The sequence below is a fragment of the Rhipicephalus sanguineus genome, chromosome 1, assembly GCF_013339695.2.
Source record: "Rhipicephalus sanguineus isolate Rsan-2018 chromosome 1, BIME_Rsan_1.4, whole genome shotgun sequence".
In the NCBI taxonomy this organism is placed as follows: Eukaryota; Metazoa; Arthropoda; class Arachnida; order Ixodida; family Ixodidae; genus Rhipicephalus; species Rhipicephalus sanguineus.
In genome coordinates this window covers 27,350,389-27,362,432 of record NC_051176.1, presented here as the reverse complement: position 1 = coordinate 27,362,432, position 12,044 = coordinate 27,350,389, and the positions used below count along the sequence as shown (strand labels likewise).

General features: G+C 43.9%; 1 protein-coding gene across 1 annotated transcript in view; it reads left to right on the top strand.

Annotated features, from left to right (window-relative positions):
- The window catches only part of LOC119406482 (protein crumbs-like), a 286,551-nt gene that overhangs the window by 186,069 nt on the left and 88,438 nt on the right, over positions 1 to 12,044 (top strand). Inside the window, exon 10 of the mRNA XM_037673508.2 lies at positions 5,138 to 5,294. Within this exon, the coding sequence (XP_037529436.1) occupies positions 5,138 to 5,294 (157 nt within the window). The remainder of the gene's footprint in view (positions 1 to 5,137; positions 5,295 to 12,044) is intronic.

The window sequence follows — 12,044 nt, the reverse complement described above, 5'->3', positions numbered from 1 at the left end:
CTGGCGGAAAACGTTGCCTCAGTTGGATGACGACGACAAGAACAAAATCATAGCTACCGGCGAGATTCGCAAAGTGAATCGAGCTTTTCTTACCTTTTTTACACTCCTCTCAGCTCTTTCGTCCACCGCCGCACTAGATAAGCAACGTAGTTTGACAATCGAGGAAGCAAGCACTCGCAACTCTCAACACCTCCTCAACACAGCAGACGAAACAGCAGCGCTGACAACATGCCAGAAGCTGGTCAGTGACGTCACTGGCTCTCGCGGTCACCTGATCGAGTAGGCCGACTACGTCACAGGGCCACCGAGTGCTCTTCGAAATCGAAACTGCCTCCGGTCGTAACATCCGAGCATATAATTAACATTCGTCTCGCGCTGGGGCAAATGAGTCTCGTCGCTATTATCGAGTCAGTAGACATTAAGAGCAAAAAACACAGGTTCACAAATTTTCTGTCACCAGTTCTTTAAGGACAAGTGCATGAAAACAATGAATGTTTTAAAGGTGTTGTAACGCACTACACGGGGCAGTGACAAAAAGTGTCATAAATTTGTACAAGTGCGTCAAACGCGCACGCCTAGATTATGGGGCCATAGTATATCAGTCAGCGACACCAACCGCTTTAAATATGCTTGGCCCTGTCCACCATCTAGGCATTGGACTTTCTACGGGTGCTTTTAGGACGAGCACCGTAGAAAGCTTTTATGTGGAATCAAATGAGTCGTCCCTTCATTTGCAGAGCCTACATTTCCTCCGTATATTTTTTGAAAGTCAATGCTAACAGCGAACATCCCCCATACTGTTTTATAAATTGTCTGTCTAGTTCTCATATCTTTCGCAGCCATCCTGCATTGACTGAGTCCTACTCACTGCGCGTATGATGTCTTGCCGAGGAAATGGGAGTTCCACTCTTTGAGCACCGTGTGATGGCTGCCGCTGTACAGTTGCCACCATGGCAGCGGCAGCTTATAGGCTGTGATGTATCTGTCATGGAAGTTACGAAGCTCGCACCAGTTACACATATCCACATGTACTACTTCCTCGAACTACAGCAGAAATATTCTTGCCCCGCATTTTTTACAGATGCTTCAAAGTCTGACGATGGTATGTCGTCTGCCGCAGTCGGTCCATCCTTTCCAGATACTGGTGTTCTCTACCCCAACAAGAGCATTTTCACAGCGGAGGCCTTTGTGATACTTGCTGCTGTTAAACACATTAAATAATTTAAATTACACCGTGTAGTTACATACACGGATTCCCTAAGCGTCGTGAAAGCTTTGAAGACTCTCAAACTGCACAAAAATCCCGTCATAGTCTTGCTCTACTCACTAGTGTGCACAATTTACGTATTTAAACAGCATGTGGTGGTGCGCTGGGTGCCAGGGCACCGCAAGATTGAAGGAAATGTGTTAGTGGACCAGCTGGCTGCATCTGCCCTTCAAAGCACCACCGATTAATCCATAGCTGTCCCTGTAATGGACCTGAAACCCCTGCTGAGGAAAACACTCGGGGATTACTGGCAGCAGCTATGGGACCGTGAAACACACAATAAACTATATGTTATAAAACCATGTCTTGGAAGTTGGCCACCAGTATCGAAGTCAAGCCGCACAGAAGTCACACTTAGCAGATTAACCGTTTGTGCAACAGTGGGACACATACGTCCCACGTCACCCGTTGCATTTAGTGCAATGCTAAGTTTGATATCAATGCTAAGTTTGCAATGCAATGCTTGATATCATATATACCTCCTGAAAAGTAGGCACATATTCAGGGATAACAGCCATACTCGACAATTTTGACAGCCAAAGCCAGGACAGGCAAATTGAGAAAAGAATGGTCGGTGCATGCGGTGAAGTAAGGTTTACAGGAACAGACCACAGCACTATGAAGGCTCACAAGAGGCACAGGTGCAAGTGGTGTTCTGCTGCTGGAGACGAGGTCCTCACAACTTTTTTCAGCACAGCTTGAGAATTGATACTATGTGCCACTTGCTTTGGCCGTTTCGTACCAAATACTCGTTGATGCAATCGTGAGATGGTGCCTTCGTGAGACAGTGGGACAGTGTTTTCCCACTTTTTGAAAACACTCTCATGAGTCAGTGGGACATATATGTCCCACTTTTTTTCAGTAAACTACTGGCTTAATTTTGATGAAATTTGTTTTATACTATTTCTTTGTAGTTTATATCAACATACCACAGCCGGTTTTTATATCACCATGTCAAAAATATAGGCAAACCAACAAAAGGTTAAGGATAGGACACGGCACACATTCATACCTTTTGTCTCGTAATGATCCACCCATGTGGGAAAGGTGTGGTGAACAACTCACCGTGCTTCACATTCTGATGCAATGCAAAGCATTAGATGCTATTAGAAAAAAACACTTTCCATTGCCCTACCGACAGCAAATACCACTCCATCTGTCATAGGTTGGCAAACTCGCTCATGAGTCGACTCACTCAGACTCACTTAGACTCAGATTGACCGTGAGTCTGAGTCTGAGTGAATCAGGTGAAGTAATATTTTCATGAATCCGAGTCTGAGCGAGTTCGGGTGAGCAATATTGTCGTGTATCTGAGTCCGAGTGAGTCAGGATGAGGAAAGCTTTGGTGAGTATGAGTCCGAGTGAACCCTAAGAGCAAAATATATTTCATGAGTGAGTCTGAGTGAGCTCCACATTCTTTGCCGACTCATGGTCCTATCTACACAACTTCAGCATTACTAACAGCCTTATGTCATCTCACGTTTATACTCACGTCTACTCACACATACTTGAATACACTAACATTCCTACACCATCTCAATATTTATTGATCAGAGAGGCCTGATTTACAGAGGGGGGTGTGCGAGGGGATTTGACCTCCCTTCAGCAAAAGTTCTTCATGGAAAGTTCTTGATAAAAATGTGGTGTGACTAATCTCTTTCAATGAAAATGTCCTTACTGGATTGTGACCATTCATAACTCGTAATTGAAGGTACGAGATCAAAACGCGCCAAGTACAGCATCAATTATGTGAGATACTGATGTTAAAGGGCATTGACGCCATGGTCGAAAAAGTTATACGATAATGGACTCATGAGTCGACTCACTCAGGCTCACTCAGACTCAGATCAGCTCAGAGTCGGAGTTTGAGTGAGCCCAAGTGAGCAGTATTGCCAGGCGCGCTTCTTTTGCTATGTTTGTGTAACTGGTCCATTGCACGTGTGATCGCTGTCTTGTGCGGGCCGTGCCAGAATACCTGGGAACATTCCAGATTGTAGTAGATCATTTTGTCAAGATTGCGCACATGACACGAATAGTCAAGATTATTCCAGAGCTTGCGCAACCACCAGTGATAAGGCTAGAAATTCTAGTTCAATGCATGATGTATAAAAGACTGCGCGTCCCAGCCATGATCAGTTTTATCGACGGCTGACGCTCTGTTCGCCGCTATCAGTGTACGATACGGTGTGTATTGCTGTTGTTTGACTTTCCGTTTCCCGGCCACAAGTTCGGCCAAATAAAGAGTTTCATCTCAGACACGCCGACTGCTGCCTTTGTCGACGTCATGACCCTGTGACAATATATTGGTAATCTTGAGTCCGAGTGAGTCCGGTTGAAAAAAAAATTAATTGAATCTGTGTCCGAGTGAGTTTGGGTAAGGAACATTTTGGTGAGCCTGAGTCCGAGTTAGCCCTAAGGGCAAAATACATTTTATGAGTGAGTCTGAGTGAGCTCCACATTTTTTGCCAACCTGTGCCATCCGTCGATGTTCATAGGTCAGGAACCACTTTTTAAACATCAGTCATTTTTTTTTAAAAGACATGCAAAGCTTTCACATCATTTATCCAGGCATTCCGTAGCACAGCCTCCTAACAGAGGCTGCTGCTGTGGTAGTAGCGCTTAAAGAAAGTACCTGCTTCGCGGTCCTTGGACTCAAGGGCATTCACGAGGCATTTGTGCTCATACCATGTCACCTTATTGTCACGCCTTGCCATTCATTACCAATACACACATTTCATGCCGCTCTCATGATATGTTTTACGCACCATTAGTGCACAGAATTTTAAGCCCTTATACAGCCACTTAACACAACCATTGTTCACATACGATATCATGTCCTGGCGCTCTTTGGCCGATAAATGGCCCTTGCGCCATTAAACAAAATAGGTCATCAAAAAAAAAAAAGCCCCAAGACCACGCAGGCTGGCACGCGAGCACACTGAGGCCGGATGCAAAAAGGCGAGAAACCGAGGAACCGAGTTCCTCTGCACTGCCACCACAGTGCCTCTTCAATTTTTTTACTTGCGGACTGCCATAGCTAGCCAGAGCCAGCCGGAGCGCATTCGTTTTTGTCACATTGCAGTGCTCACCGTACTGCGCACTTCCGGTGCGGTAGTTTTGTTTTCTGGCTGGAATGACAGTTGTGAGCAGATAACATGGCAGATAATTTCGAGCTCACTTTCTAGTACGCGATAACTTTAACTAGATTTCGCGTCATTGCACGTGTTGAATGGCAGTTGTTAAGCCCGTCCACGTTAACAGAGCGACAGTTGCGGGAATTGGAACTAGCTGCTGTCTAGCTACCAGAGGGCTGGGGCGCTGTTGTAGGTGGTTTTTGCCACATGCGATTGGTTGAAGCTTGCAACAATGACCATTACTGCCTATATTCTTAGTTTTTCGATTATACGACGCCTGGATTGTATGGCGATTTTGCGTGATCCCCTGAAAGTCATATAATCGGGCTTCCACTGTATGTTATTACATATGTAGTATATGTTATTAAAACAAATATTGTATCGGAAATGATTTGAATAGTTGTGCCATTGAAAAACACATACACATGACAGCACTTTATTGTACCAGCCATCCTGTCAGTGTTGAATGTTCTCCTCTCAACAAAACGAAGCAGACTTCCCGTCGATGCATAGGCAGTAAAATGCAAGGATACAGCCAAAGATGTTTAATCTGTGTTTCAAAATTGAATATGTTTGCACTTTTCTGAATAACATCAGCAATCTGTATGTCAGCAGACTTTATTGCAGGTACGCAATGTTGAATGGAGAATGGTGGCTGTAGTGAAGGTTGCTGCCACCACATAATGAGGTTGTTACCGCCTCATAATGTGCTCTACACGCAAGTACCTACTTTCAGGTGAACGACTTTGTCTGCAAGTGTGAAAGGGGCTGGACAGGAAAGCGGTGTGACCGACAGCATGATCCCTGCCGTGGAGCCAATCCCTGTCTGCATGGTACCTGCCACACCCTCTTGGGAGGCCGCTTCCACTGCCAGTGTCTGCCGGGGTACTCGGGTGAGCTGTGCTTATTTGAGCACTATTACAGTGCCAGCATCTATAGACACCTTTAGAAGTCTGTGGCATTTCCTCCTCAGATACACACAAGCCGTGCTTCACATTCTGATGCAATGCAAAGAATTAGGTGCTATTAGAAGGAAACGCTTTCCATTGCCCTACCGACAGCAAATACCACTCCATCCATCGATGTTCATAGGTCGGGAACCGCTTTTTAAATGTCAGTCATTGTTTTTTTTTTTTTAGATGTGCATAGCTTTCACGTCATTTACCCAGGCATTCCCTACCAATGGGCGTGCACTCCAGAATGATGTCATGAGCTGGATGGCTGGTGACCTCGCCTTCAGAGAGCATTGCTGACTGTGCGAGCGAGGCAATTTCTTTAGCCGCGGAGGCGATCGGTTGCCGCGCTTCGGTCGTCTGGGCAGGGCCTCTCCGGACTCCTTAAGTTGTGTACTAACAAAGAGCAAGCTGGCACAAAAAGTGTGGCCACCATCAGATTTAACGAGGACAATGAAGACTCATCTGTGATAGCTGGTCTATAATAAAAATGAGCTTTATTGAGCAAATATTTATTTATCTGGAAGAAACATTCATTAAGGTGAAATTTGAGGCACCCCAAACCAGAACTCTCCTGCACTTTTTGCTGGGCAGTTGGCTTCAAGGTTAAGGGGGAGTATCCACCATCTGGAATGTCTCCTACAGTTATGGTGCTAATGGGAAAAGTGACATCTCAAAGTTGGGGAAACAAGGGTGGAACCTTCTTGCAAAGTTTATGTAGCGTCTTTACACATAGAATATTTGATTATTCAGTTTGCTGTGCACACGCTTAACAAGAGTTTGAGTTTCACTTTATTTACCATATATGCGCATTTTTGCACTAAGTGGTTCGGACGGGAAAAAAAAGCTGCATTAGAAAGAGCTTCACTATCCTCACATCTCCAGGTTCACTATGGCAGCAAGACAGCAGAAGGGAAATACATTTCAACGACAATGTCATTGAACGATACACATGCTGTTTTACGAAAATCTGTTTTACAAAAAACAGAATTATTACTAGAACATATTTCACAAAGCATACTCAAAATAGAAATGTAAGAAATTTTCGTAAGAAACTTTGAGATTATTTATTGTCTTCGGCAAGCAGTAACTTAATGCTTGAAAATCGTAGTTAGCAGGCAACCATTGAACGTACCAGTATTCTGAGTGTTGTTTTAGATGTGGGGGAAATTCTCCTGTCAAGGGTGCACGACACCTGCTGCATGGGACAAATCATTCTTAACTGTGTGTTTTTTGCCATCGCTTTCATTGCAAGCAATGATCCTCCCAAGGGGCTGCTGAAACATCATTTTAAAGAAATTTCATCTTGTTCAAGGTCGTGCATTTTACTTGCCAAGAATTTGCCCTACGAAAGTGTGCAGCAGACTCTTGATAATTCAAACTTTTAGTTAATTTTAAAAAATCTTAAATTTTTGGTTGGCCCGCTATGTTTTCAATCTTCATTCATACTGCCTCATTGCACACATTCGGTTAATTCAAACTTTTTACTTGTCCATGCATAAAAATATCTGCTGCCTTTGTTGCTTCTTGCTGAACATTTGCGTTTTATTGTCACTAACAGTCGCAAACGAAGCCGATTGCCTGACCAAACAAAATGACCAAACTAACCAAACCATGCGCACCAACAATCGCATGCTGACCGAGGAAGACAAAAAAAAAGTGAAGTGGTCATCTATTGCCAGACCACTTTGCTTTTTTTTGTCTTGATAGCTTTGCTCCATCCAGTGATGGCAGCTTCTGTTCAGGTCTATCGCATGCCAGACACTTTTTAAAGTCACTTTCACTGGAGAATCTGTTGCTGGGCCTGTTGATGCATGCTTGAAGAAACGAAAAAAAAAACAGCTTTCGGACGCATACACGAGAAGAGAAGACGACAGACACTCGCTGGAACTAGCAACAGGTTTAATGACACCATCACACATAACGTTCCCAGGAAAGCCAAGTACGCATGCGTCGTACATAAAACGCGTGTGATTCACAAAAAGAGAGAATGACATCAGTAACCACATTTTTTAAAATAATGAATCTCTTTCTTTGATAGTGATAGCGAAGGTATACTAATGCATTTTTTTTAACAATGTTTCCATATTTGATACGCTTCAATCACTTCACGTTTGTATTGCGTGGTTCCCTTACCAATGATTGACATGCCTTTCAGATCAGGAGAACAGCCGCACACCCGGCAATGAGCAGGCAGATTTGCTCCTCCTCCTGACCTGATAGACGCTTCATGTTCTTTTAAGCAGACAATAATGCATCGTCCCGTTTGTCCAATATACACGCAACCACACGACAGTGGTATACGATAAATAACATTTGCGATGCACGAAGTAAAACAAGATTTATGACTGGTACAGATAGCACTCCTGGGTTTCTGCCCATCAATCCTGCCACAGAGACTTGATAGCTTACACGGTGCCAAAAACACAACACGAACACCATGCTGTGTGGCAACCTTTCTCACGTTATGTGAGACCTTGTGAATATACGGCATCACTTCTACTCTCTTACAGTCGTCATGAGCAGTTTTGTTAGCACTGCTAACTCGTTCTGCTTTAGTTGCCTGTTTCAGCTTTTTTAGTTTTGTCTGTTACTACCTTGAGAACTGTTTTAGGGAAGCCAGCCGCCTCCAGATGTTTTATCTGTTCTTGAAAACTTTGCTCCATCAAGGGATGGCAGCTTCTGTTCCGGGCACTGTTGATGCATAAGGTGGCTATGGCGCGCTTCACGATTTTATAGCGTGACGAGTCAAATCGTAGAAGCTTTTTCTGGGTACTAGGTACGCTTCTAGAAAAGGGACCGAAGTTCAGCCTGGAACCATCCGTGCCCCCTTCACGGCTTCTTTCAACGGTCCATCAGATTGCCAACAAGGCACTCTCAGAAGAAAAGGAACACTGCATTTCTGAGGGTGTGGTCCGCCTTCTGCATTTCGGTGAGAGACCATGTAGAAACGACGAACGTGCAATACACTCTGTTGTCAGCTATTTTCGTGAGCATAATCTGAGCTTACTGCAAGCTGATAAATAAGGCGGGTTTATTGTCCTCACGTGCGAACTCTTCTCAGAAATAGCCATGCACGCGGTTACGAAGAATTTCAAAGCTGTAACCCTAAAACCCGCTAAACTTAAGACGAAGGCCATTAAATTCCTCAGTGAGGCAAATCTGGACAAGCTAGCCAAGGAGGTATGAAAGACAAAGATGGATAAGTTGTCCGTTTTCTTTGCAGCCAAGGCCCATAAGGTCGAATGCCCTTTTAGAACCGTAGTGACGGAGAAGGGAATCTGGCATCAACTTGTGGGGTCAGTACCTTCAACGCTGGCTAAATACGCTTGTTGTAATTGATCCTTTTGCCGCAAATTCTTCAGATTTTGTTGTGAACTTTCCACGCGATAAACAGCCCATTGCAAATACGGCATTCTCTTTAGACATAGGGGAACTGTTTTATACTGTGCCACAGGCTGAACTGTTTGTCACCGTACGGGAGCTTATTGACGAAAACGAGACAGTCTCTTTTCAGAATGCCTGTGGTGTTCCTGCAGATTCGTTTCTGGAACTGCTCACCATTTACTTATCGTAGGCGGTGGTTGTGTTTGAGGATGAGCTGTTTGTGCAAAAAAATGGTATTTGCATAGGATACAGCGTAGCGCCTGTTTTATGCCACATTTACCTTTCTAAATTTGACAGTGCTGTGAGCAGCTCTTTAAATGACGATAGGGTAGTAAAAATCTCCAGGTATGTTGATGATTTTTTGTTATTGTTAAACCTGAAGCACCCTTTGGACCTAGAATCGGTGTCAGGTGATATTTTTAGCAAGTTCAAAGCGTGCAGCAAGGCTCTTACATTTACTAAGGAACTAGCTTCAGACAATGTGATAAGGTTTTTAGATTTAAGACTTAACCTTTTCTAATAATGGTCACGTGTGTTTGATGTACACGCCTCGTACCCAAAGAAAGCTTCTACCAATTGACTCATCACGCTCTAAAACCGTGAAGTGCGCCCTGACCAGAAGCTGCCATCACTGGATGGAACAAAGCTATCAAGAACAGATAAAACGTCTGAAGGTGGCTGGCTTCCCTAAAACTGTTCTCGGGGCAGTACCTGAGACAAAACTAAAAAAGCTGAAACAGGCAACTAAAACAGAACGAGTTAGCAGTGCTAACAAAACTGCGTGTGACAGTGTGTTTACCACATGATTGAATGAGCATATATATTGACTGCGACGATGAAAAATAAAGTTAGTTGAAAGTTTGCGCTCGTCCATGTCTTCTGCGTCCTTGTCTATAGTTTGCGCGCATCCATTTTTTCCTTGTAAGTGTGAACCAACTCGCCCAGCAGCAAGCTTTACTGAACCAAAACTGCTCGTGACGACCGCAAGAGAGTAGAAGTCATGCCATATATTCACAAGGTCTCACATAACGTCAAAAAGGTTGCCACACGGCATGGTGTTCGTGTTGTGTTTTTGGCACTGTGTAAGCTATCAAGTCTCTGTGGCAGGATTGATGGGCAGAAACCCAGGAGTGCTATCCGTACCAGTCATAAATCTTGTTTTACTTCGTGCATCGCAAATGTTATTTATCGTATACCACTGTCGTGTGGTTGTGTGTATATTGAACAAACGGGACGATGCATTATTGTCCACTTAAAAGAACATGAAGCGTCAATCAGGTCAGGAGGAGGAGCAAATCTGCCTGCTCATTGCCGGGTATGCAGCTGTTCTCCTGATCTGAAAGGCATGTCAATCATTGGTAAGGGAACCACGCAATACGAACGTGAAGTGATTGAAGCATATCAAATCTGGAAACATGGTTCAAAAAAATTAGGCTTGTGCGAATAGTAAATTTTAGGTCCGAAGCGAATTCGAAGCGAATAGTGATTTGGTCGAAGCGAATTTCGAAGTGAATTCGAATAGTTTATATCACATATTATAAAGAAAAATGAGCGTATTTGTCATGACCCAACTAACCAGCGCAATATTTTTAAAGTTGAAACAAGGCATATGCATATGTCATTGTTTTTGGTCATTCATTTTTTTTGTCATTCTTCAAAGGGAAGTGGAAGCAACTTTGAGTAATAGCAGGATTTGACTTTCGGTAGAATGCAAGTGATAACCTGTAAAATATGTTACGTTTTAAAATTTACTATACTTGTCGGTATAACAAGCTTTTAAACTTAAAAAAGTGATGAATCGATGTGAGGGTTATGCAGTAAAACCTCATTAATTCTAACTCGGTTATTTCGAAATTCCGCATAATTAGAAGGATTTCTTTGGCCCCGTATTTTGCAATGTAATTTTGAGTGGATAATTTGAAGCGCCGGTCAGTACCAGCCCGGTTCATTCGAAAACTTAGGGTGCCATGTGCCAATTCTCCGATCCCGATTTAGCCGCAAATCTGCAGAAACTATGGCCCTTAGGAGCCACAAGGCAATGCAGTGTAGCGATATTAATGAGTGACAAGTGAAGCATCCCAGCCTCGCTGCTGCCAGCGCAAAAAAAAAAAAACAAAAAAAACACAAAAGGCGGTTTCGTGGTCAGCTGAAATGTGCGCCTGCGGAAAAGGCGTGCTTCACTGCAGTACAGCGGTGACACGCGGGCAGCATGACGCATGTTTCTCTCAACGTCAACGCGACCTGATTTACCCATTCTTTCTGGGAAAATGGAGAAATTAATAAAAGGCGGTCTGACGGAATTCGCGATGTATGCGAACCACCAAATGGCGGTTCCGGCAATTTACGCACTTGCACTGCTGGCGGAGTACTTGCCTGCAACGCCTACTTCGAAAACTCAGTTCGAAAACTTCAATGATCATCTTTTCCACCCAGAACACATCGCGAATTCCGTCACACTGGCCATCATTAAATTCTTTATTTTACCAGAAAGAATGGGCGAATGGTCGCATCATGACGCGCTGACGGTGCGAGGAGCAGGTGACGTGCTGCCCGCGTGTCACCACTGTGTTGCAGCGAAGCACGTCTTTTCCGCAGGCGCGCATTTCAGTTGACCACGAGACCGTTTTTTTTTTCATCTTTCTTTTTTTTCTTGCGCTGGCAGCAGCGAGGCCCACCTTTTTCCCGGTTTAGCGGCAAAACTGGGGCCAGGTATTGCTGGAAGACATAACCCTTGTAGCCGCAAGCTAGCAGGCACAGCAAACGACCACCTCTGATTACTTCCAGTAATTCAAAGTTCCTTGCATCCCCCTTTTTGTATGTTTGGTTAATTCGAAAACCCGCTTAATCAGACTTTTCACAGTCCCAGTGACTTTGAATTAACGAGCATTTACTGTATGTTCATTTAACCTTGAAGTGGGGCATCGCGGCAATGCGGATTTCTCCTGGAAAGGTGTATTCACGGTATAACACATCTCCACTGCAGTGAAACCACCTTTACAGGGGGTTACATGTGGTTTATATTATATATGTTTATTCGGGGAGGTTCATTTCGAATACTTCGAAATTTCCTAGAATTTAAATTCGTTTGGAAGCGAATTCGAATACTGTAATATTCGTTCGAATATTCGAAGTGCTCGAATATTCGCACAAGCCTAGAAAAAATGCATTAGTGTACCTTCGCTATCACCAGGGCTCGGCAAAGATACTTTGAAATTGTATCGCGATACGATACAAGATACTCGGGCAAGAAGTATTTGAGATACAGATACAAGATACTCGCGGAATAATTGTATCCGATACGAT